The sequence below is a fragment of the Lates calcarifer genome, linkage group LG24, assembly GCF_001640805.2.
Source record: "Lates calcarifer isolate ASB-BC8 linkage group LG24, TLL_Latcal_v3, whole genome shotgun sequence".
Classification (NCBI taxonomy): domain Eukaryota; kingdom Metazoa; phylum Chordata; class Actinopteri; family Centropomidae; genus Lates; species Lates calcarifer.
The window spans coordinates 1,086,479-1,111,943 of NC_066856.1; the positions used below are offsets into that span (position 1 = coordinate 1,086,479).

Here is a 25,465-nt window from a genome sequence, read left to right on the forward strand (position 1 = left end):
AAGTGTCCCAGCCTGAGTAAAAACTAAAACAGCGCAGAGTTTCGAGTGGTAATAGAGACAGGTGAAGGGCTGTTACTGCCTCTATAGGCAAGATGGGGTAATGATAGAGTCAGAGAAAGACCTTTGCTTCTGTCAGCAAGACATTATAAAATACACAGCAGTCACCATGATGAATATTGATGTTTGTATTTGAGTCATTTAGCTGATGCTCTGGTCTAGAGAGAGTTACATTGATTGAATGTGGAGTCAGTGTTCCTGTTCTAGTCAGAGGGCTTTAGGAAAGCTCAGCAGCCTTCTGATAATCCATTAGAAAAACAGTGTGAGTCATTAGAGAGAAGTGAACACACAATGTAAAACAGCATCCTCCATTCAGGAGACAATCTGAGAGGAAGTGAATCTATTTATTTTTCTTTTCATCTTTGGTTCAGTGCACTTGTACACATAGTGCTCATTGTCTCAGTCTGTTCAGTCAGAGGGTTATGGTTAGTTATTACCACTCCTTCTAACTACACTGATCCTTCATGGGCTGGAAAAAAATGGACATACAGGACCATCTGTGAGCTCAGTCATATTTTTCTGAAGGGACCTTAAGAGGCGTTCATGTGTGGTTTGATTATTTTTGACGGTAACTGACACCACGAATCCCAAATTTGGACAGGTAAGGGTGGAGCGTGGATAAGAGGGAGGGGGAACAAGAAAGCAGCAACAAACATGCCTGAGTGTGATAATATGAGAGTCAATCAAGTTAACAGGCTCTGAACAGCACATAAGAGAGAAGATACCACTTTTTCATCCAGGGGTTTTGGCTGGTTTGGTATCCCCCGGCTGTCTGTGGTATTGAGGTTTTGCTTATTTACCCAGTTTGATGAGATGACCAGGCTTTGGGTCAGGATTTATCTGGATACAGGACTCAGGATCTGAAAAGATAATGATATTATCTAACTCTCAAGGGGACAGCAAATTATTAGATTTTACATTATGAACCTCTGCTTATGTTATGCCTTCCTGGTGAAACGAGGTTCTTCTCACCACTATGTCACAAGACACATGGCTGCCCACCCCCTCACCAGGCCAACAGAATTACAAATAATTTGGAAAAACAAGGAAAAACACCCAAAAAGGAAAAAATGCCAGTATCATAATTTTTTTTATAAATTCATCTTGCTTCAGTATGTGTTGAAGTAATGCTACTTTTATATTGATGGTAAGTTTCCAGACACAGTTTCCCACCTGTTTGTTCAAAATGGCTGCCACAGAAATAAGGTCAGCACTCATAATTCTGCTCATGTCTCTCCAGTTTTTCATCTATCCTCTGAGGTCGACCACAGAAATACTTTCCAGCTAAGTTCAAGCCTCAGATGAAAAAAACTGGCAGCTACACACATCCATTCCTGTTTGTGAGTGTGAGGGATTTACTAATAAAAAAAATAAATTCCTAGATTTTCAGCATTTGAACTCACACAGAATGAACCAATTCAAATAAAATTTTAATAAAAAACAAGACAAACACTTCATGAGGATCATTATTGTCAGGTGCAGCCACAGTATGACTTATCTGGAAACTAAATAATATACACTGAATAATGACTCAGTGTATATTATGGAACAAAATATGCGCAGTAGTCTTGCAGAGGTTCAACAGGGTCCTACAGTCCTGATCAACTCCCCATGGCCTGTGTTTCCCCTGACTGGGCACAGAGGGAAGGCTAATACACCCTAGACAGTAAACTCAGGTCATGTCCAACCTCTGAGGCTTTAAATGGACTCTTTCATGGTTGGGGCAATAAATGAAGCAGCGGGGGCCTCTGTGGTAAGAAAGTGTGTATTTCCAGCACCCTACGTGGAAACTGCATTGAAAAACGTAGGACCTGAGCATATCATGCCTCCATTGTGCCTCTACAAATATGTCACAGACCAGACAGTTTATTCACTGGAAAACTGCCTCAGGTTTACTGGGTCTCACATCTTTCAGTTTTAGCATTTTCCTCTCAAGTATCCTCTATTTCAATAATCAACAACCTGACCTGAAAGAAGGAAATAAGAAACCCTGTGTCAAAGCAAAAACTGAAGTTTTTACACGAATGGTTTAACAAATAAGATATAAGGTGTTAATGAGTGAACTTTAGAGGTGCTGGTAAGTAGATTCATTACTGTTGCACAGAGCTATGATCTTATGCTAAGCTAAGCTAACCTAACCCGCTGCTGGCTCCTGCTTCATATCAAACCGGCAGATGTAAGAGAGGTATCAATCTTCATTTCCTAAAATGTTGAAATATTCCTTTAACAGCATCAGGAGGCGACAGCTGCATCCCTTCCTCTTCCTGTCTGTCTGTTTAACTCTGTGTATGTGTGAGTGTTTGACAAAGTCCATCTCTCGGATTGGTGTGGAATGCCAGTACATAGTGAGTTGGGTTTCAAGTCTGTGCTGTCCTCTCTCTCAGAGCAGTCATCCTTCAGTCTGGGACATTCATGATTACAGACGTGTACAAGCCAGGCTAATTGTTTGAACAGTTTATTTACACATTTGCACAAAGTAAGTTGTTACTTTCACTGTGACATTCACAAATTCAGAGACTGTCCTGAAAGATTTTTATTAGACTTTTACTATGACTAGGCTATTACTGTTACAATGACTGTTACTTACTCATTATTGTGTTTAATGATCATGATCTGTAATAACCTGTCAGACTGCACCTACAGTTACTGGTCATATCAGTGGAAGCCTGACAGTTTCATCACAAGTCTTGGTGGCATGATGTCTGGCACCAATATGGAGGTCCACAGCTGTTCACACAGAGAAACAGCTCTGAGTCAAGTCAAGTCAAGTCAAGTCAAATTTTATTTATATAGCACCAATTCACAACAGAAGTTATCTCGAGGCACTGTACATACGGAGCAGGTCTAGACCACACTCTTTATCTTATAAAATTTACAGAGAGAGACCCAACAGTTCCACCATGACAGCACTAGGTGACTATAGCAAGGAGAAACTTCCTTTTAAGAGGCAGAAACCTCAAGTCAGAACTAGACTCAGGGTTGGTTGCAGATACACAGACTAAGTCAAAATAATAATAATAATAATAATAATAGCTAAAGGAACAATAATGACAAAACAGTGAAACATTAGTTTCTTTGAGCTGAATGCTGATGTTTAACAGGTAATATCCTGGATCAGGTTTACCATGTTTACCCCATCCAGACTGACACAGCGACATGTGTTGGAGGTCTATCTGTATGGGTTGACCCATGTCAGCCAACCCTCCGTCCTCTCCACCAGGGTTGAACATGGGTTGGATGCTGTCTGACTTTGGTGAGCTGGGGTTGTTACAGGGGAGTGGAAGTGAATGAACTGATACTGATGTTTAAATGTCATTAAACCGACTCACAGATGCAAAAGCAACTACTAAGAAAATGTTTCTACAAGCATCTAAAAGCAGCAGTGTCTGCTTCTACATTCAGTTTCCTTGTACTCAGACCAGACTATGAGACAGATGGTCTTCATCAGAGGACAGGTAAAAATGTCCCACATTTATATGAACAATGTCCCAGTCTGACTGTCCATATGACTTATATTTCAACCAGCAACAGACACACCACGCTGTTAGTACTGTGTTTGATTCATGTCAGAATGGATGACAGAGCTATCTTGCTTACACATACACTGTATGAAGCCGTGTGAGTACCGAGGACTCATGTGGACCACAGATGTGTCATATCTTTGGTATCAAGCTGATCATTTAACTGTCTTTATATATTATGCAATAGTTGTTATTGTCTGATTCTGTTTCTTAGGAAGAGAAATGTTTACTGGCCCTGATTTGCACGTCCTCTTTTGCACAATCATTAATTGTAATATGAAATGACTCAGAGACGTTCAGGGGAATAAAAGATCATTTCTGTTTTCGCTTTAAACCTAAACAATGCTTAGAAAAGGGAGATGTGATGTGCAAACTTAAAGCTGCATATTCTGGATGTGACAGAGGTTGGTAATCATTGAATGTGGTGGAATCAGGTATTGAAGTAACCTCTAATTCTCAGGAGTCCTCACAGCTGATCGGAAGTCCAGGCTAAGTCAGAAATAACACAAATTGTGGTTAGTCTCTGCTTAATTAACACTTCTCAGAAAGCATTTGATAGGTGGTGATGTAGAGGAAATGGCTGAGTTCAACATCAACACAAACATGCACAAAATCTACACCAGACATCAGACAAATGATGCAGGCATCACCTCAGTCTTCATTTTGGTGCTATAGAGGTAACACAGTCTCACAACTATAGCTGCTGCACTCAAATCATTCTTCCATCCTGTTTTCAATCACTGTCTGAGACCGAGTGAGGAGATACCAATCTCATGTAATTCTACAGGTGAAAACCAAAGTCCTCCTTTTCAGAATTTATGTAAACAGTTTACATCTGACCAGTGCACGCACTTCTGCTCTGAACTGCTCTCTGTGATTAATGGTAATGAGGGTTAATACAACCTGCATTGCCATTGGGCAGGCTTAAACCAATTCACATGTTTACTTAGCTGTTCCCTTCCTGGCCACGTAGGAGCAGGCTCAGTGGAGAAAGGTAAAAAAGTGTGCAGGGATCAAGCGCGGTGTCACCCACTGTGGAAGGAGACTGCAGAGGGTGAGGGGAGGTCAGGAATCCAGGGTCGAGGCAGAATGCGAAGAATGTTGCCTGCAGACCTCAACAGTGAAAACTAGCGACCACAGAGAGATACCATCTAAGGATCTGCAGAGTAATGGCTCAGGGTCAAAGTTACAGGATGAGTGACATTAGCGAGAGCCCAGGTCCAAAAGTAAATTCACGCCAAATGCATGAATTTGTTTGAAGGAGTGCCACTCAGAGAGAAGAGGCTCTGCAGTGTATCTGTCTGTAATCCCACAAATGAAAACAAAATGCTGAACATGACAGATGATTTTCATTATCCAAGACAACATAGACTCAGCAAATTATGACTCCCCATTATGCATGTGTACATGTAACTTAAATCATGTCACTTCAAACATTTCCTTCCTACTCAACAGCTTGTTTCGACACCATCACATGTCCACAGAGGGCTCCAGCAATAGGCTCATGGTCTTTGGTTTCACACAAGCACTAACCAATCATTGTCTTTTTGTTATATCTCATATAACCAAGTACAGTGCACGTGAAGACCTTTTCTAACATCCTTCATAGTCTCATTGAAGCCTGGATTTTGCAAGTATGATTTGTTTTAACAACACTAAGACTCTACAGCCATGCCAACAGCTCTGTGCTCTGTCTGTGCACAGGCACAGTGCTGCTATGAGCTTAGTGCAAATGTCAGCATGCTAACAGCTCATACTGACACTGTTGGCAGGTTATCGAGTGCAATGTTAATATTTGCTTATGAGAACCAAACTACAGGAATGTCATTAGTTTTGCTGATATAAACATAGGTATTAAAATGTTGACCTTATGATGGCTCTAGATGAAAAGTCAGGGAATCATCAAGGTTACTATAATTCCTCCTGAAGGAAACAGAAATGTCTGTAACAAATGTTATGGTGATCCATCCATCAGTTGTTGAGATATTTCACTCAAAGGAAAAGGAAAAGTCTGGGGATCAGCACAGTCATTAGAAGTCATCATCTGGGAATCATGATAAAATATAATCCATCTGATAGTTACTGTGCCAATCTGTCTAGTTGAGGTTGAGATATTTCACAGGGTCAGTCAAAGCTTTGAGCTGCTGGTGGCACCAGATAAAAAGCTGGGATGAACGCCAAAGTCATTAAGATTTGTCCTCTGTGCACTGTTGGACATCTGTACTAAATGTCATGGCAATCCAACCAATAATTGTTCAGATGCTGTATTTTCTGGATGTAAGTGGTGGACAGAATGACATTGCCAACCCTGAAGCCATGCTGGTTGTGTGGCTGAAAGTGATCAAGAGTCCTCACAGAAACCAAACTGTGTGCTGTTCTATTTCAGTTCTAAATCATAATTTTACTGAAGAGTCTCATACCCTGTGTTCTACTTTGCCATCCTGCCATCACCCCAGTCCAGTTCAGCAAGGCTGCCCTCTCCAAACTGCTCATTATCTCTCTAATGCACGGGCACCTCCCTGAGTTTGACTGGAACATATGGTGAATGGAGGTACACAGTTAAACTACAGCAAGCGACTTCCGCCTTTTCTTCAGCAGAAATGATGTTTTCTGGGGACAGTACAGATCCATTCAAACTGGTTTTACTAAAAGCTGGTTTAACAGCAGGGGTTGTAGGTATGTAGGTTACAGTTTTGGTTTTTGGTAATGAAGCTGCAACTGTTGTTTGGGCTCTGTGTAAAAATCTTCCATGTAAGACAACAATTAGGCATAATTTAGTTTTATTTCCAATGCATTCTGACATTACCACAAAATGCCTCCCTTGAAACCTTCAGAGTTGTCAACACCTAAAACCAACCAAAATTATAGCTTTACACAGCAACTCCCATCTCTTCAAAACATCTCTCCAGCTGGATCTCTGAGGGACACTGTCTGCTTTCATGTTCATCTTGTATCAAACAAGAGACAGATCTCTGTACCAGAATGAAGTTAAAGAAAAACTCCACATTGCTTCATATGAGCAAGCCACAAACTATACCCACTGAGAGTGGAATGGCATTGGTAACAAAAGACTGCACATACGGAGACCATTCACATCTCTAAGTGATTCCAGACAGAACCCCGCTCACACCACTGCTAATATGCACACTGCTGTTGGTTTATTGGGAACACCTAACTAAAACTAAAGCAGTCCAGTAGAAAGATTATAATCTTCATAAAGAGTGATTTAACATAGGGCTGTTGAATTGGACTGCTTTAGTTTTACGCAGGCGTTCCTAATAAACTGCTAACCAAGTGTACATCAGTGGTGCCTGTGGTGAGAACCACAATCCACAAACTATCATGTGAGTAACTTGGAGAGGTTTGTAATACACCAAGGTCAGAGTTAAAGGACCGTTTAAGGACAATCCTACCACTCTGAAGCTGGGAGGATGAGAGAATCTGACATTAAGTTTCCCACTATACTTCCCATATCTCGACTACTAGTCTCCATAACCTCTATTCACTGGCTGCTGTTCTTTAATTATAGAAGGCCTGAGAAACCATTCAGACACTCATATTTGTTAATAATTCAATAACATTTGTAAACTTGCTAGTTGTCAATGATACTTAAATGGTATTTCCATTTTATGCTACTTTCTGCTTCTACTCTTTTACTTTCAGAAGGTACTACTGTACTTTTTACCCAGTAGCTGACAGTCAGAGCGGCTTATCAATCAACAGATTCAAGACACAACTAAGCATCAGTGAAGAGGACAGTGGTTTTATGTGGACACTATCTCAAAGATAGAGGGAGCACAGGTACAAGAGAAAAGTTAAATACTCACCAAGTTCCTCTGTAAGCCGTCTCTCTGTGTGTTTTAGCGTTTTCCTCTATTTTCTCTTTCTATTTAGCTAAACTTGCTAGTATGACATTTGCTAACAGCTAACAGCTGCTGCAATGGTAGAGCTAACTGTCATAGCCACTGTTTGGATGTACAAGCTAACTTATACTAATAGTCATACTAATACTAAAGATAGAGCTTAATAAGCAGGATTCTGTGGCACATTTTGACATGTACCAGCAGTAAAAACACAGGTGAAACTAATATAATTAACAGTGGCTCTGTTACATTTCAGAGCTAAACTAGCCTAGCATGCACAGTGAACCTGCACCATAGACATTTTTGACCTGTTAAATGCAGGTGTAACCTAAGGATAGCTGTATTCCATGTGTGTTCTTCATTGTCACAGTTCTTTAAATATTTATTCACATTGAAGCTACTTTACGTATGTTTTGGATGTTCTATCAGCTCTGCTTAACGGATCTTTTAAAGCACTAATATGTTATGAGAAGAAGAGTGACTTATGTGATGGGAAACTGTTATCGCTTTACATCTTTTGTGCATTTTCCGACATGCTTTTCAACAGCATACCTGAACACTGAGGGTCTGAACTGGAAGCTGGCCTGGGGGGCTGTGTTGGATAACTTGGATAAAAGGAGGCACAAGCAGCACAGAGCAGGCAGCTCTGGCTGGAGGTGAGTGCTACATGACTCGTCTTGAGCTGAGTTGTGACCTCTTAACCAAACTCCACAAGGGGTCAAAGATCAAACTGGGCAGCTGTACTCAACAGCAGCATGATACCCAATACTTTTTCAGTCAGTCCCCTGACAATGAGTTAATGATTTTCCAGAGCTGATTACAAAAACAGAAATTAGAATCAAACTTTACTGAACTAAAAATGTGTCAGATTAGTCAAGAGCTAGACAGAGGCCTGTTCCTTGCATCACTTATATGAAATCCTGGGGACATGTTGAGTTTTTCTGATATTGAGTTATGGATGGGTAAATTATGATTAAATCAAATTACTGCGAAACACAGATAATAACGTGAACACACATAATGAAGGACTACAGCATGTAGAAAGGGAAGGTGTAGTAAGAAGTAGGTGAGCAGATTGCTTTGGTTTAGCAGAAGTGGAATATTTTTATTGCTTTTAAAATTATATATCCTTTACATCATAACTCTTTTTCAAATGTGTGCAGTAGGTGTAGAGTGAAGAAACTAAAAAAAATTATGGACCATGAATTTTTCCTGTCTTTCAAGCAGTCACTGGTCGTCATGTCATGACTGTGTGGTATGAGCGCCAACTTGCAGAAACGTGTAAGCTGCTTGACATACAGTAGGCGATCCATCACAGTGAAAACACTGTCACTTCTACTTCTTGTCAAAATCACTGCATGGAAATGTTTGGTGCATTCAAGTGCCTCTGGGGATTACAATATCCTAGACTCAGAATCAGTTGCTGAACAGGGGGATTCAAATCCATTTTTACAGTGTCCACGTTTGTTAATTGTTTGTCTTCCGTCTTCGGACACGTGAGGAAAGAAGTGGAAGTCTGAGTCAGCACTGTGCAGTTGAAGTGTTGTTTTTTTGTCTTTACAGATCAGTAGAGCAATTCAAAATGAGCTGTTTTTGTTATTTGCACCAAACAATGAATGGAGTTATTAGAGGTGAAAGTGAATGTGTCTATTTAATACTACTGCAGAGTTTGAGCTCATATCTGTTGCTCAAATATTGGAAAATGCTGTTCCTCTGACTTTCCTAACATACATTTGTAGCAGTTTAAGACGCTTACTTACAATATTTTGTGACAGGAGTGTGTACTGGGCCTCTGTGCTGTTTTACAATGACATAATGACTTTGCTTTGCATTTATACAGAATTGCAATGGGAAGGAGCCCAAACCAGCATTATATACTGTATTTGGCCTCTTGCATAAACACAGCAGCTTAAAACTAGTGCTTTTGTGCTTATTTTAGTTTGTAACGAATCTTCTAAAAAAGAGTCTTTGGATCTATTAGGAGCATCGTGGTGAAAATGACTCAGTACCAATGGATTCCTGTGTAGGATAGTGTGTATGGGCTGAAACAGCAGTCATGTAGCATTACACGTACAAGACCATGAGATGGAAAAAAAAAAAAAACATGTGAGGCTGCAGACCAGTAACTAGTTTTAATGTTATGGTTGATTGGTGTATATGACAGTCACAGACAGGCAGACGTGCATCAGACATGCATCCAGACTGCACCACATCAGACGCCTACAGTAGCAAACACACCCTGTCATTTTGGAATATGAATAGTGACATACAGTAAACCTCCCACAATGCATCACTCATCCAGTCTGTGCACCCCGCTTCATGGGCTTCCATTTGGAGGCTGCAGTATTTCAGTGCCACCCCTGTGGGTGCACACTGCACCCTGTTCCAGGACAGTTCTGAACAACTCACAGGGATGGGAGGGAGACACACACTCATATGAGAAGGAGCTCTGTGAATGAGGCCTGACTCCCACTGCCCACAGAGCAAACCAGGAAATGTGAGAGAGAAGATTTTAGTCAGTACCGGCTGGGAAGAACAAACCTCTGCTCTATATTGGTAGCATGAGTGTCTTCAAACTGCATTATACGAGGATTCAGTGTACAAAAATATCACACATTATACATGCAGTGTTTGTCACATGACCCTGCGTTTAATGTCAATAATAATGTTAAATGTTAATGTTTAATGTTAATCAAAAATGTGACATTTAAATGAGAGAAGCAATCTGATATTTGGTACTTACATATGTACATACCTTATATAAATATAAATATAAATACTGCTGACATAGCTGTAAACTTAGTCCTCAGTTAGTCTTCAGTTAACTGTCACATTTATTGACATGTGATCGTGTCCATGATTTTAATCTTCACTCTTTCCTACCAAGTCTACTGATAATTTATTGTTAGGACTTTTTAAAGCAAAATGATTTTAGCGTGTGTCTGAGATTCAGTATAAATCCAAGTCTCAGTGTTTGTGTTGCAGCCAGTATTGAATCAAACAGCTGACAGTTTTGTGACAGAGTTTCATGGCTGTTGTTTGATGCTGGTGTTAAAGTTTTAAGCCCACTTTCAGGTTGAATCATAAATCTGCCTGTGCAAGAGTCAAGGTAGATGGCTCTGTTACTGAACTATCAAAACACACACACACACACACACACACGGTTAGAGCTAGTTGAGGCCACCCACCCTCACTTAACAGTGGCCCCTCTATCTTCCCATTCAGCCGGGGTGATTCCCTGCGTTGTTCACCCTGCTGCAGTCAACAACCCACCATTTGGCCACTTCAGCTCATTTTCCATGACCTTCACTAAACTTTTCTTCTGTGTCCAACGATCCCAAAACAGTGTCAGAACAGACTACTCTCAGTGTGGACCTCTAACTTTCACCCTGACAACTGTAATAAGGATGGTGCAGCAGAGGGGGTACAGTATATTTGCTGCAGAATAATTCTGTCATCTGTTTTTTAACAGCCACAGCTTCACATACCAAGGTCATGCAACTCTCCTAACTCCTAACATTTTTGTCCTGGGGGCTCAGTGTAGAACCGCCCCGGCCAGGTGGTGCAAACGCACAGCTTTACGTTCGGCTCTTTCTTGATTGGCTGAAAGCAGAGCTGTGTGGTAGGTAATAGATTGTTCTATTAATGGAGGGAAATTGGTGCAGCAGTCAAACTGTCTGCTTGGAGTTATTGTGCTGTGTTCCCCAGCAATTTTACAGACTTTTAACTTTTATCAACTAAATTTTTATGTTATGGCTGAAAGAGCTAAAGTTTATTGTGGCTGACTGAGGTGCTGCTGAGCATAAGGTGGAGAGCAGTTATTTAAACAAGGGTGAACAGCCACAAAAGCTTGAAAGCTGTTTTCTATGACAAACCTACCTGAGATCTTGATGCCAACTGTTATTACTCCACAGTGTGGCACTCTGCGCCTCATACAGCATCGATAAAACAGTAATTATCAAGTCATCTCACATAGGAGCAGCCTTGAAATTATACTTTTATCAGCTGAAGCCATCACTTTAGATGCCTCTCAGCTACAATGAGCTCAGACAGAGGGACATTCCTGACTTTCTGAGACATTTAAATGGCTTGTTGCATGTCTGGCTGCAAAACTGCTGCTTCCTTTCTCTCATGCTCTGTACTACCAGGCTGCTTCCCATTACAAACACCTGTAGCCCAGACCAGGCTGACTTTACTTCATTACATACTTTTTTTTTTCTCTGCACAGTTGAGACAGACCTGTGGGTTTCAGACAGTGTGAACCACAGAAACCTGCTTGAAGAGACCTTTACTGATTACATTAATCTTAGATCTGATTGTTTAAATCATTATTTTAGAGCACTGCCATCACAATTCCTAAATCATACTTCATTTACATTTGAGAGATGACTCACACAGTATGTGTCCAGACTTTTCTCTTTCTGGTGATTAAAGACACATGCAACCATAAACATTTGGCAGCAGGTGAAATACTGATGAATGTATTAGACAGTAACCAAGTGTTGTGTGGAGAACATTTATGAAATCAGAGAATATTACATTTGAACCAACCCCACTGGATGCTCTAAACACAGATTACAGTACAATAAATGACTGTTGTAAATGATGTGTAACACATAAATGTAAGTGGCTCTTTTGGATCCCAGTGTATATCTTGGGCCTGCATGAGCCTTCTGAAAATGCAGACAGCATTTAGCCAGATGTTAATTCTGGTGTTCTGGTAGACCACATTGAAAATACATGGTTGTCACTGGCAGGGTGCAGTGTATGACAAGGAAGAGTCATTTGAATGGCAAAAAATATATCCCCCAAAAACCCCAAAACCTTGGCACAGAAACCTTCAGACAAATGAAGCTCTGGCTTTCCACTGATTACCTCAAATTAGACCAGAACTGGGTTAGACTTCTAATAAAAGTCCCATGATGACTGAGCTGATACAAGATTATAAAGTGTATTTATTCTCATGAAATACTGTGGTAGCCAGAAATAATGTTAGTGAAGTGAGGGAACTTTTTCTTGCTGTTATTAGACAGCGGATTGGAGTGAGTGTGAAGAAAGAGCTCTTTATACTCTCCTGTGCAGAGTGTAAACAGTTACAGACAGTGGCTGGTGGTTGGCTCGAGTGTGCCTGTGAAAAGTGCTTGTGTTTCGGTACCATGTCAGGTAAAACTCATAGCAAGGAAAAGGACATTTTAACATTTTTGCTGGTGCGATGCCCAGTTAACATGTCGAACAGGTTTTGAATCCAGGTCTCTTTTTGTGGCACATAACATCCTGTGTTTTTTGTTAAAATGTCTCCTGTACTGAGGCTTTGCTAAATGGCTGCTCTGTCAACAAGTAGGTTTGCATTTTGCCCCTACTTCAGTGAATAACCAAACAGCAACAGCTTTATATTTTCTTGAGTTGTTGTTTTACTGGTTTTGACTCTTTCTGGCATTTCAGTGGTTACTGAATCACCTCTTGTTCACCAACAGCACAGCATAAGACCTTGATGTGTCTCTTATCTCATCTGACCCATTCCACCATTGAGCCTCTTACTAGGCTCATGTTGATTGATTAGTTCATTAATCTGAATTATACAGTTGTGTGCACTGGCTGCTCCTCAGTTCTTGGTTCCTGGTTTGATTCCTGACAACACAGAACATTTAACTCCTCTTGTTCTACTTGAGGATTTCTGTTCCTCAGTAACAGTTGCTTTTCTGCAGTTTTCACTCATAAAGAAAGTAGATAGAAGAAGAGAACAGCTGATAAATTGGCCAGGCTGATGATGTGAGCTCATTGCTGATATATTTCAGTTGAAGAATTATGAGAAACCGAAGAACAGAAGTGCCAAAGATGCATTTTGCAACAGTGTCGCCTTGTATAGTTTGTCCATCACAGACTACTGACAGGTTTTTCAACTACCTCTCATGACATTTCTTGGTCATGCTAGTTAAAGCAAAATGTACACAGAATGGGTGACATGCAGAAAATGTATATTGACTAATATATGAAATGCATTGTTTAATTCTTTTTTAAAAGCCCCATCAACGTCTGAATTACCTCCTGAATGTTTTAACGATGACAGATGAGCTAGCTGTAGCCAGTAGCTGAGCACTGGCTCATGCACAAGGCTTCTGTGAACAAAAAAAACAGTGTAACTGCCATAGCAACAATCGGTTTGTACATGTAACATGAGTTTAAAATGTGGGTGATGTAATCTCACATATCAGGATTCAGAAATGGTCGGTTTGTGCTTTGTGAGGCCCAACAAAGCGGGACAGGAAGAATAAACACCTCAGTCCCGAAACAAATGGCAGGAATGCAAAACGAAGACTGTGATGGAGTTGAAGACTTGATACACAGCAGTTGATCTTGATCTAGAATATAAACAGTGGTCTTCCAGTAAAGGAACTGCCCACTATTCACAAGTTACTGGAGCAGAATCACTAATCCTATCTGCTCCAATAGTAAGCGAGCAGACTGCATGGCAAAAGAGATTATTCATCACTGGTCTGGCAGCAGTTAGTTGGCTTGGTTATCTGTTGGTTTTAGGGCCATCTCATTAGTGGAGACAGTAACAATTTTGGACAAAGGCTGATTGTTATTATAATCACAGCTGATAACAATTACATGCACATGCTGGCAGTAATCATGGGAGAATATATGAGACAGACTATATGTTTTACACATTATACATTTTTGTATAATAATGAACTGTTAATGATTACATCACTAATAAGCTGAGGCAGAGACTGTTGATACGGCTACAGCCAACACAGCTGTAACTGCTGCTGTTACAGTACTGCAGGTACATACTTAGCTGACTCAGCAGAATCAGTCTGTGACTTTACACCTAGCAGATGACAGACTTAGACTGTGTGTTATAGTTGTCTATAGTGGGTCACAGTGCACCTCTAACAGAGGAAGTGTGTATACTGGCAGCATTTCTTGAATGAAGGGGGGGTGTGCTTTGCTCATCGTCCAGATTTTCCCCATCTGACAGGAAATCAAACCAGCAAACTTCAAATCACCTTCCCTGAGGCTGCCATCTGCTGCTGCTTCACATCTCTCAGTTGCATCACTCATTACTGACTGCCTTGCTAGTTCCTAAGGTTGACACTTGACTATCTGACAATTATTTTATGAACTGGAAAAGTCAAGAAAAGTCAAAGAAATGCTAAGCACTTCTTAATTCTGTGATTGGAATAATTTACTGTGAATCAAAATGTAAAGATGGCTTTCACCCATGGAACCCATGGAAGACACCGGAGCCCTCTTTGGGAATGAATGCCCTTGCTTTCTGAACCATGAGAGGATGAGATGTAGCATGAAACCTTCTCTGCCCAGACACCAATTCATCCCAGAGAAATGGCTTTTCTTTCTGCCACTGGGCATCCAGGAGGAGCATCTGATATGGGTTGGCTGGAAACAGGCTGAGTCTGGCTGGCTGGGAAGGACGAGCTGGCTGACAGACAGAGCCTGGTCAGGATCCAACAGATACAAGGAGCTGACTGTCCTCTGGACTGACCCCTGCTTCTAAAAGGCCATTAGATGAGGAGCTCTGGAATCCTTCATCCCCCTGCAATCACTCTTTATGGTTGTTTACAAGTGCATTTCAGTCATCTGTCTTTTGTGTTTTTTTTTTCTTCAGGATATTTATACACAGTGATTTGCAGAAAACTCTTGAAGAGGACAAATCAGTTATCTCACACTGTTAGCAGATGACTCCATGTGTTAAAAGCAGAGTGACCCTGTAGACCTATTCACTGAGGAAACTGATATAAACATCTGGCTTTTTTGAGAAATGAATTGACAACAAAGTTAAGTCAGGTTAAAAAATGAATAATAAAATTAGCAAATAAAATAACATGACTATGGTCTATCTGCATAGGTGGGTGACCAGAAGGAAAAACCAACATGAAGTTTGTGGACCACCACCAGTCATGAGAACAGCTTCAGTCTGTAACTCTTCCTTCAAAAGATTTTCTGTCAACTGGTGTTTTGGTGATGGTGGTGGAGAGTTCTGTCCAAAACCTTTCACAGGCGTTCAACCAGGTTGAGATCTGGTCAAAGTGAAGTTCACAAAATAACATGCTCATACTCAAAACGGTTAGTCTTCCGTCATGTCCTGAACATGTGAAATGTTTCTCCACTGGTCTGTTTTATCTACATTTCCTCTCATCTATCATCCTGCAGCATCAAAATTCTCTGTTCTTTCATGTTTCTGTCAAATTTCATTTATTGTGTGTTTGGAATAGTGACAGACTTAATTCTGTGATTGGACCCATTGTCAGCACTGTGGTACAGTAATACTGATTTTCTCACACAACACAAATTTCAAGCAGTTAAGCTCAGCATTATGTTTTATGTATGTTTGTGTGGTTTTGCTTTGCTTTCCTAGTGGTGGTCTATCATAGGCTACTTGTTAATTTGTTGAGGTTAAATGATTTTTTATGAAGTGATTATAGTGTGTGTTTTGTGTGTTGTGTTCATTAGGGACTCTGAGAGGAAGAGACTAAAAGAATTCTCTGTACTTATGCTGCTGATAACAGCTGTCTCATGTGGTGGACTTTCTATCATTTTATCAGTACGATAGAAACACCCTGCATGCACCCTTCTGCCAGGTCGTTACCAACTTTGTCCCCGTTTTAGTTTTCCTCTCCTTTCCTCAGACGCACCCGGGAGAGACTTGGGGTGGGGGTGTGTGTGTGTGTGTGGGGGGGGATCACAAAGCTAATGGGTGGACCCGAAGGAGAATTTCCAGCCCCGTGATTTGCTAATCGGGGGCTGGTTCCCTTGTCATTCCCCTGTAATCGTGGCTCTGGTTTGTGGAGCTTGCCCAGCCCTCTTGTCCGTGGACGCACCAAGTGTACCGACTGCACTCTGTGCGCTTTGGTTAAAGCCCGACTACCTTCACTGTGAAGGCTGGGCACTGGGAAGGAGGATCGGGGGCCTCGTTGTGGCTGAGAGAAGAGGCTAAAACTCGTCACATATGGCTTTTTTGTAGGACAGTTTCCATCATCATTTGGGATTGTGGAAGGGACGTCATTAAAAATCACCTGAAGTCGCCTAAAAGTTTGATTCACTTGTGGGCGCCCGACCATGGAGATGCAAAGGTGGTCCACAAGGTGGAAAACGAAAAGGTGGCTTATGGATTCCACTGTAACCGCATTCATCACTTTAACCCTGGTTCTACAGGCTGCTAATGTCAGAGCAGGTAAGATTATTAGGGACCGACCAAACCTCTCTAATAAACTTTATCTGGCTGAAGGGGACGGAGTGGAGACCGGCTGAGAAACTCGGTAACTGATGATGGAGATTGGGGGATTAACTGATTTACCTGGACACAGCGGCGTCATGTTTGCTTCATAGTCAGAATATACATGTATTTTCCCCGTTTCACAACCAAAGTAATTGAATTAAGGCGAGCCTCCCCCATATACCTGTATGACTGAGTGGAAACCACCAAACCCCAAAAGCTCAGGTACAGTAAAAGTGAAGCCTGCTCACCACTGTGGTGAGGTTAAAGCTAGAGGCAGCTCAGACAGGACAGGCTCTCAGGGGGTAACTGCTTGAGGTGCATATTTTTTGTTGGCCAAAAACATTTTATTCATTAACAAACAATTTACCGCGGGCTACTTTTACGCATGAATGGGAAGCGTCCGCCCCGAAGATGAGGCACCTCGGCTAATGAAATTCATCCTAAGCCGCTGGTATGTGCTTACAGAGATCAGGACGACAGAGCAGCGTTCTCTGCTTTTTAAGGTTCACTTAGGCTGAGAAAAAGCTCTTTGTTTGAACTGTGGTCCGCTGGGTGGATGTGGACACGGTTAGCAGGGTGGATTTCCTCAGCCAGCGGACACTGGACATTTGTCGGACCTCGGACTTACCCAGGGTTACATGTTACTTACAAATGTTGAACTGCACTGAAACCATAGTGCCACTCATATTAACATAAAACCTGATAGTGTTGGTCAGACTGAAGGGAAGTTGTGTAATACTGTGTAAATGATATTTTAATGTTGCTCTGGTTGTCATCAACTAAACTTAGAGAGAAGCAGCCTGTTGAATATAATTGTACACCTGCAGAGGAAGGACAGACTGCCCATAGATAGATGAATAGACGGATAATTGAAGGTTATGCGGGAGTTATAAACAGTTTTTGCAGACATGAGGTTGTTCTGTCGGTGCGCAGCTTTAGTCTGATAATAAATATGTAGTGGATCAGTGGATCTCAGACCAGTCAGCGCAGCACGCAGAGCCTCTGTGTGTTTACAGGGGGCTAAGTGGTCAGAGGCAGGTTCACCCTATCTCCACAGTGCCCTGGTCCACACTGAAGCCCAAAAGCTGGCTTGTGCAACCAACCCCCCTCCTCCCCAGTGCCCAGCTCTTCCCCTCAACTTTGCACTTAGATGTTTGGTCAACTGCAGGACAACGCTGTGTTGTGTGAGCGGTGGGAATGCTTCCCCTCTAAGTACTGAGCAGTTATTTGATGATGGTCCTTGTTGCACTTCCCTATGATTTCAGAGCCTTCAAAGAGCAGGCCTGCATACGGGCCTAGCCTGCAGCCATAATGGCCACAAGTCACAGGGTTCAGGATTACACAGGCCTCACATCTCATACTATAGACAAATCTGTCAGGATTTATTGTTGCACACAGGTAGAGATTTAGGAAACATCTTTTATCTGCAGAGTGAAAGTTTTTTGCTGGATTGAAATTCAGCATTGTTTTTTTTAGATAGGCTTTGAAAAGGTTTCACGACACGAGTGGTTGCACGTCTCCATCTTTCAATCAAATAGTTAATGAAATTACAGCAAGAAATCACAAAAAGTTGGAGAGTTAGTGGAGTTTCATTGCAGTTGCAGTTCATATTGCACAAATCAATTTGTGACTCTTTTAATTCATTTATCTACAGTCATAGGATTACAGCCTGCTCAGGAGAAACCAGGTTCAGTTTACCTCAGATTGAAAATCTCACCTTTGCAAACTCATCGCCTCCTGCCTCTTTTTTTAAAAATCTTAAGTAATGTGCTGCAGGCTCTATGTTCCAGGGTCTCAGTCAGTTTCTTCAGAGCTCTTTATGGCAGTCGGAGCTGTTTCTGCAGGGTGCCCTCTCCATCTTGCAGTGTACAGACACGTTTTCTCAGCCCCCGGGGCGCAGGCTCAGATGTGCATTCCAGCAAACAAAGCTAGCATTTTCAGAGTCCTCTGTCTAATGTGCTCAACCAGGAACATCAGCTAATCAGCTCCTTGGTGGACCTTTGTCCTGCCAAAGCTGTGACATATTTATAGTCATTGTTGGATCATTTGGAGAAAAGTTTTTCTTGCTCTATACAAAGACACAACTCATGTGGCACTGAAATTGTGCTATAACTGCATATTCAAACTCAAATTCTGATCACAGATGCTTCTAAGAGACCTCTTTAGCATTTATATTATTGTTGTTTCAAACACTCTGTGATTACATGCATAGATATTTAATTACAGTAAAGCGAGTTAATGAGAGTAAATACAAGGGAGGAAGAGTAGAGGATGAAATGCTTTGAAGAAATGGGTAGGTCTCAGTGAAGTTTCCTTGGAATGACACCAGTATAAAGCCGTCTTGTTTTAGCCGGCAGCATGGTGGAAGTTAAAGGATCGGGGGGTATATACAGAGAGAGACATTCTGGCTGAAGATATTATTAGAGTCTCAGGGAGCTGCAGGTGAAAAGGTCCTCCTCCATTTACCAGCCAATTTCACCTTTCTGTAAAGATGTAAAGGCTGAAGATGACACAGCAGGAGGGGGGTTATGATATCAGTACACTTGTGTCTTTAGCACTAAGTGATAAAGGATGAGCAGAGACTGTTTTTGGCCTCTGTTCTAAGAATGGTTATGTTATCTCTTGGAACACACTGCTCACATCACCTGTGAACATGATGGAGATTGTATCAGATTAGTTCATTTGTGTCTTACAGTAATGTGTCACACTGCTCCTCCACCCCTTTGCTTGCCTCTGCAATTTGCATAATGATATTTGGAGGATCCAACAACTGAGCAACAGGGGCGGTCTTGATTGATTTAAGGGTTGGTTAGAATTTTCTCTCTCCTCCAGACTCAGGAGGGTAGATCTCTTCATGTGCTACCTGAGTCTTGCTGGTAGCTATGTGGCCTGTTTGCTTAGCCCTGAGGGCAAACTCACACCAACTCATCAGATGCACTCTTTTAAAACCTGTGCACACTCATTTGGCCACCTTAATGGATTGGCCAGTATTGACGTTTTCTCGGCACCTCTGTGCGAGGGTCGCAGCCTGGCCACATTACCACATCTGGAACATATGAGTCCTGGAGTTTGAACTGAAAGCAACTCTGCAGGATCTCATAATGAGTTCCTCAGTTCACTCTCCAAAGTAAGTAGCTATTTCATCCTTACAAGCCTCAAAAAAAGGCCAAGCTGACCTTACTGATAGCATTCCTACAGAGAAACACTTTGCTGATGTCTTTATACGATTTTGCTTGTCTTTGTTTCTGCTGTTTCCTCTGGGGAAAGAGTTGGATCGTGGATGGGTTGACAGTTGGAGGATCAACAGTTTTTTGTCCTTTGTACCACAGACTGAAGCAGACCAGCTCTCTTTGCCTTAATTAAGGAGTGCATTGGTCTGAGTGAATCTGAGCAGTGCCCGCAGCACCTTCATATTCAGTGGGAATAGATTCATGTTGAAACAGGGACTTGTCCCTAAACCAGATGCTTTTCTGAATAGAATGAAACAGGCTCTTGATTTGCATTTTCTTGCCACAGCTGTAATGTTTGCCACAGAGGTTTGAGAGCAACATCTGACATTTTCAATATCTCTGTGTATCCAAAAGTTTAAGAATTAAAGAGCAGTGGCTTTAGAGTCACCAGAAAAGAATGGCTGATGCACTCAGACACCTCGGCATGCTTATTTACCCTACAAAAACAGATTAGTGACACTTAACAGTCTGCTATTGTATTGCCCGTATTAATCAGATATTGGTTTGCTCTGTGGAGTGAAGTGAATGCAGTGCCTGCTTTTATTTTAATATATGTCACTGAAATCACTTGCACCGTTCCCAGGCGTATACCAAATGGCCCATTTAGCAGGGGGTCAATACACTGCAGCACTTCATGTTCACTAAGCTAACGTTTTATACTGAGAGGACGTTTTGATGAAGAGGTGTAATGATAATGCTTTCCTATAGGACTCTATAGACACCATCAGGCCACACAGGCTCTTTTATATACAGCACATCAGACTGAAGAAAATGGAAAATCCAGAGAGCCTCTGGTGAGCCTTATCAATGTAAACCTATCCAGGTGTTATAGAACTGGATCCCTGTTGGCACATTGTTCATTATGCTCTTTGCTTGGAGACATTTGGATCCACGGTGACGGAGCATTTCCTGACTTAACAAATGAGGGAGTTTTGTGGTGTAAAATACTATTTAATTTTTCACAGGGTACATACTGTAGTATTGATGACACTGCGACAAATGTCGTAATATGAGATGGTCATAATGAGGGAATCTGTGAAGAGTTCCTTGGTTAATCTTTCCTGTCTTTTCAGTCATGCACTTTTGTTTGAGAAAATGACTGACATAAGGAACAGAATTTCTCCTATTAATGCAATATTCATTAATATTTGATGTAATATGAAACATGCAGTGGCTCTGTCACTGCACAGTGTTTATTAACCAGAACAGGACAAGCACTCACAAACGTATTTCAGATGTTGAAAGCTGATCATATGACCAACTGAAAATAAAATACTTTGATGCATTTAATGTTCACTTATATTATGACCTAACTGATGTTTTCTTTTTTTTTGCTTCCTGAACAGCAGAACCAGTGGATGTTCTAAAAGTATTAGAATTTCAAAATTACCCCGAAGGAGTGACGAAAACAACAGGATTTTGCACAAACCGAAGAGCATCAAAGCCGGACTCAGCTTACAGAGTGGCCAAGCAGGTCCAGATCAGTGCCCCCACCACGCAGTTATTCCCTGGTAAGACACATCTCTCAGCCTTTAAAATCGATCAACTATCATGTGTGTTTCAAAGGTGTATTCTCCTCAGCTCTGTACTGTCATGTCTCAGCTTTGTACTGCCAATAACTGCGTTGACTGTTACTGGAAAACGAGGCAAGACCGAGCAAAAGTTTTTTGCTCTCTAGACAAAAATTGAGCCACATAAAGAGCAAAACATCTGCAGCAATTATCTTTATGTAACTGATTCCTATAGCTCCAAGCTCATAATGATGCATAATGCTGCTATATTCTTGCAGGCACATGTGCCTCACACAGATTCTTCTACATTACATTTAGTAAGGTTAACAAGCAAAAGTTCTTATGAAATGGCTGTAGGTCACATCATTAGAGTGTCACTTACATCAGTGACACAGTGTGGCATAGTTGCATTAAAGTGAACTCTAACCCATTCACTTGTCTTTTCCACCCTTCCTCCTCTGTCTGTGCAGGAGGTGTTTTTCCTGAGGACTTCTCCATCCTGACCACAGTGCGCCCCAAGTCCGGCCTCCAGTCTTTCTTGCTGTCCATTTACAATGGGCAGGGAGTCCAGCAGCTGGGTGTTGAGGTGGGACGCTCACCTGTCTTCCTGTATGAGGATCAGACTGGTAAACCAGCCCCGGAGGACTACCCCCTGTTCCGCACTCTCAACCTTGCTGACGGAAAGTACGTCTAGTCTCAAACATGCACTCAAACACACCCACGCACCCTTTGACTCACAGTTGAAGCTGATTCAGAAGGAAAGGGTGTTGTAGCATGCAGGGAGGACTGAGGGTCAGTGGTTAAAATGCTAGATGGTGCAAAAAAGATTAATCACTAGACTTCCATCCAAGCTGTGCCAGTTTGTAGCAATGAATGACTTGATAGAAAGTCACCCAGCATATTGTTTATATTTTATTGTCAATTTGGCCAAGTTACTGCAAGACAGATATTCTGATAACGGTCTTATCAGCAGTCCTCTTATCTGATCATACTCAAATCAGAGTGGATTTGTCTGTATTTTGATTAATGATCTCACTGAGTATACATGAATATGCATTCTCATGAGAGGTGTAGTGATTTCAGTGGCATTTTGTTCCTAAAACTAGTTAAATAACCAAATCAACTAAAAGATTCAAACTGTCGTACATTTTCTGATTTCCACTGACTTGTTCTTCTTGATAAAAGCAAGAAAACAACCCAGATCTTCCCGTTGTTGCACCACAGGTGCTCCTCACCGGATTATCCATCCCATCAGGGGTCCGTGGGCACAGAGACAGGTCAGAGACTGGGAGACACTGGATTATTGGGGCGCAGCAGGGACTGCTATGGGCAGCCTGACCTCATCCATGAACTCACTGCCTCTGTTATTTTAGAGAGGGGGGAAAGTAAGGAGGGGAAAGGGGCAGTCCTAAACTTCCTTTTTACCCCCTTGGATTACCTCACCCAACCAGAAGCAGTGGTGCTAACCTTTTAGCATAAACCTGATTATCTGCTCCCAGGTTCAGAAATCCCAGCATTCTCGCGCAGAGCTTCGGCTTAGCTGACATGAGCCTGTGTGCAGGGGCAGAGGCGAATAAATAAACAGACAGGCTGGCGGGGGAAAAGACACCATTTGAATTTTAGTATTTTATAGGGTTTTCCAGTGTTATTAAAGTGTTCTTTCACTCGTTGAACATACTGTGAGAGGACAGTTTGTTTTCTGAACTTTTAAAGGAAGTCATAACCCGGTCACACTGTTTTTCTGCCCTTCAATGGGCCTAAGATGAGATCTAATGTGTACACAGTTATCATGATAGAAGGAAGCCCAAAAATCTCATGTCAGCAATAACTCTGCTTTATGTGCAGGTTGCAACAAAGAGAAAGTCACAGTCAGCGTTGTGTTAGTCTTAATGACTGTTTTGTCCAGTGTGTAGTTTTTGTGACCCACTCTCTGAGGGGCAATGTTCTCTGTAGAGGATTTTTAACACTTCTTGGTCCTGGATGCATTCCAGCTCCAGGCCTCGTCTAAATCTTCAGTGACTGCTGCTCAGGCTTCATACAGCCTGAAATCCCCGTGGATGTATTCATTGTTCCTAAGAAGCATACGCCAAGCTTGAAAAGAGAGGCAGAATAATGACAGTGATGAGGTGAAAAAGAGCATTATCCCTTTCTATAAAGGGAATGGGAGGGTTTCTAGTGAGCTGTTACAGTTTATACTGTAGCTCTTATGTTAGTTAAGCTCTTTAAATACATTTTTGAAAAGACCAGTGTCACAGTTTCCTTTTCAAATACAGTGTTACTCCTCTTCTTGTGATTATAATACACTTCAAAAGTTTGAGATATTTGTTAAAACCATTGAAGTCAGCATTTGCTTTTCTGCCATGTAAAGTGACAAATAATCCTTCCTGCTGTACGGCTAAGCTCAGAGAGTGTTGCATGCTTATTTTCCTCTAAGCTTCACTGCCTGCCCTGGAATGTGTTTCTGTGATCTCACTGTGTTCAAAGGAACTGGGCATTGTTTCTCCTCCTGATAACAACATTTGCCATACAGAGAAATGAATGTGATATCAGATACACGCCTCATGCTGCCATCTTGAGCTACAGTGGTGCCAGGTCTCATCTTCCACCTCAGAACAATGTTTTGACTGTGTGTCTCCTGCTCTGGCAAGGCAGGCCTTCCTGGATCCTGACACACACTTTCCACAATGTTCACCATGTCTGTCATGCCGAGTAACCCAGAAGGAGGATTAAGTTTGGAGTTTAATGAGTGTAATCCCGTGTTAAACAGGGCCAAAGTGTGGGGGCAAGAATGTGGTCCACTGCTGCCTGGTATGCAATAGTCCTTAAGTGCAGTGGCAAATGGTCCAGAGGCGAGGGAGGTGTCAGACTCACGTGTGACCTCAGTTAACCCTTTGCATCTACGGGTGCTGTCGATCAAAATATATCATTCATAACTCTGTTGCCTGTGTTGCCCGTCATATGACAGCGCCTTCAGAGTTTCTTTCTCTTTGAGGTGTTTTGTCATGTATAGGTGGATTATAATCAGAGGTGCTGATGAGGTGTCCTTATAATCAAACAGCATCTTATTGACTTGCTGTCTATGTGACACCATGCTTTACTCAGTAATTATCATACACTTGTGTGTGCAGTTGCAGTGCACTGCAGTAACAAGTGCTTCGGAAGTATTTATTTTAAGTGTTAAATGTGAATGACCTTGGCCTCTGTTATTGCTAATCCTCTCCCTCCTTGTTGTGTCTTTGATCCAGGTGGCACCGTGTGGCTATCAGCGTGGAGAAGAAGACAGTCACTATCATTGTAGACTGTAAGAAGAAGATCACCAAGCCTCTCCCCAGGGGTGACCAGGCTTCCATCGACACCAACGGCATCACTGTGTTCGGCACCAGGATCCTGGATGAGGAGGTTTTTCAGGTAAAGTTCTCAGTGTGTTAACATTGTAACTGAGCTGTTTCTAAGAGCTGCATATTATTAGTCTGTTGTGAATTTACTGTATATCATGCAGTTTTTGTCTTAGTGAGACAGTTTGTACACATCTCTTGGTGTATAATAATCGTATTAATGCTGTGACCAGATTTCCCTCTCTGTCAAATATTTCTTCAAGTGCTCTAACTTCGAGGGTTTAGTTTGAGTCCCATCGAGGCAGCCCTCGGCCCTTTGATGCTGCCGAAAAGGAATGTGGAGATGATATAAACCAGGAAAAATCTGGAGGTCTTCTGTTGATTTAATAAGGACCTTTACATAGATATCATACATATATATGAAATATTGGAGGTCTTTTATCTCTGCCTCTGCTGCTACACTGTAGTTTGATGACAGTGCAGAGCGGTGTTTTCAGCTTGCCTTGTTTTGGACCTCCTGCTTGACCACATGAGTAACTTGGTCCATGTGTTGTTCTTAACGGAGATTGCAAGCAAGCACTGCTTAAATACAGCCAGAGAAATAAAGAGTGACTTCAGAGCTGATCACTGACTGAGGGCTTTTGAAGCATGAATGCTATGAGAGGTTCTCTGTGGCTCTTAATGTATTGTTATTAATCAGCAGA

At 41.8% G+C, this 25,465-nt stretch overlaps 1 protein-coding gene across 1 annotated transcript in view; it reads left to right on the forward strand.

Moving 5' to 3' along the window:
* The first annotated feature begins 16,253 nt into the window (after nt 1-16,253).
* col11a1a (collagen, type XI, alpha 1a) overlaps nt 16,254-25,465 on the forward strand; it is a 77,992-nt gene continuing 68,780 nt past the window's right edge. The window contains 4 exon segments of the mRNA XM_018698274.2: nt 16,254-16,640; nt 21,262-21,426; nt 21,897-22,110; nt 24,672-24,834. Of these exon segments, the coding sequence (XP_018553790.1) occupies nt 16,526-16,640; nt 21,262-21,426; nt 21,897-22,110; nt 24,672-24,834 (657 nt within the window). The 5' untranslated portion in view covers nt 16,254-16,525.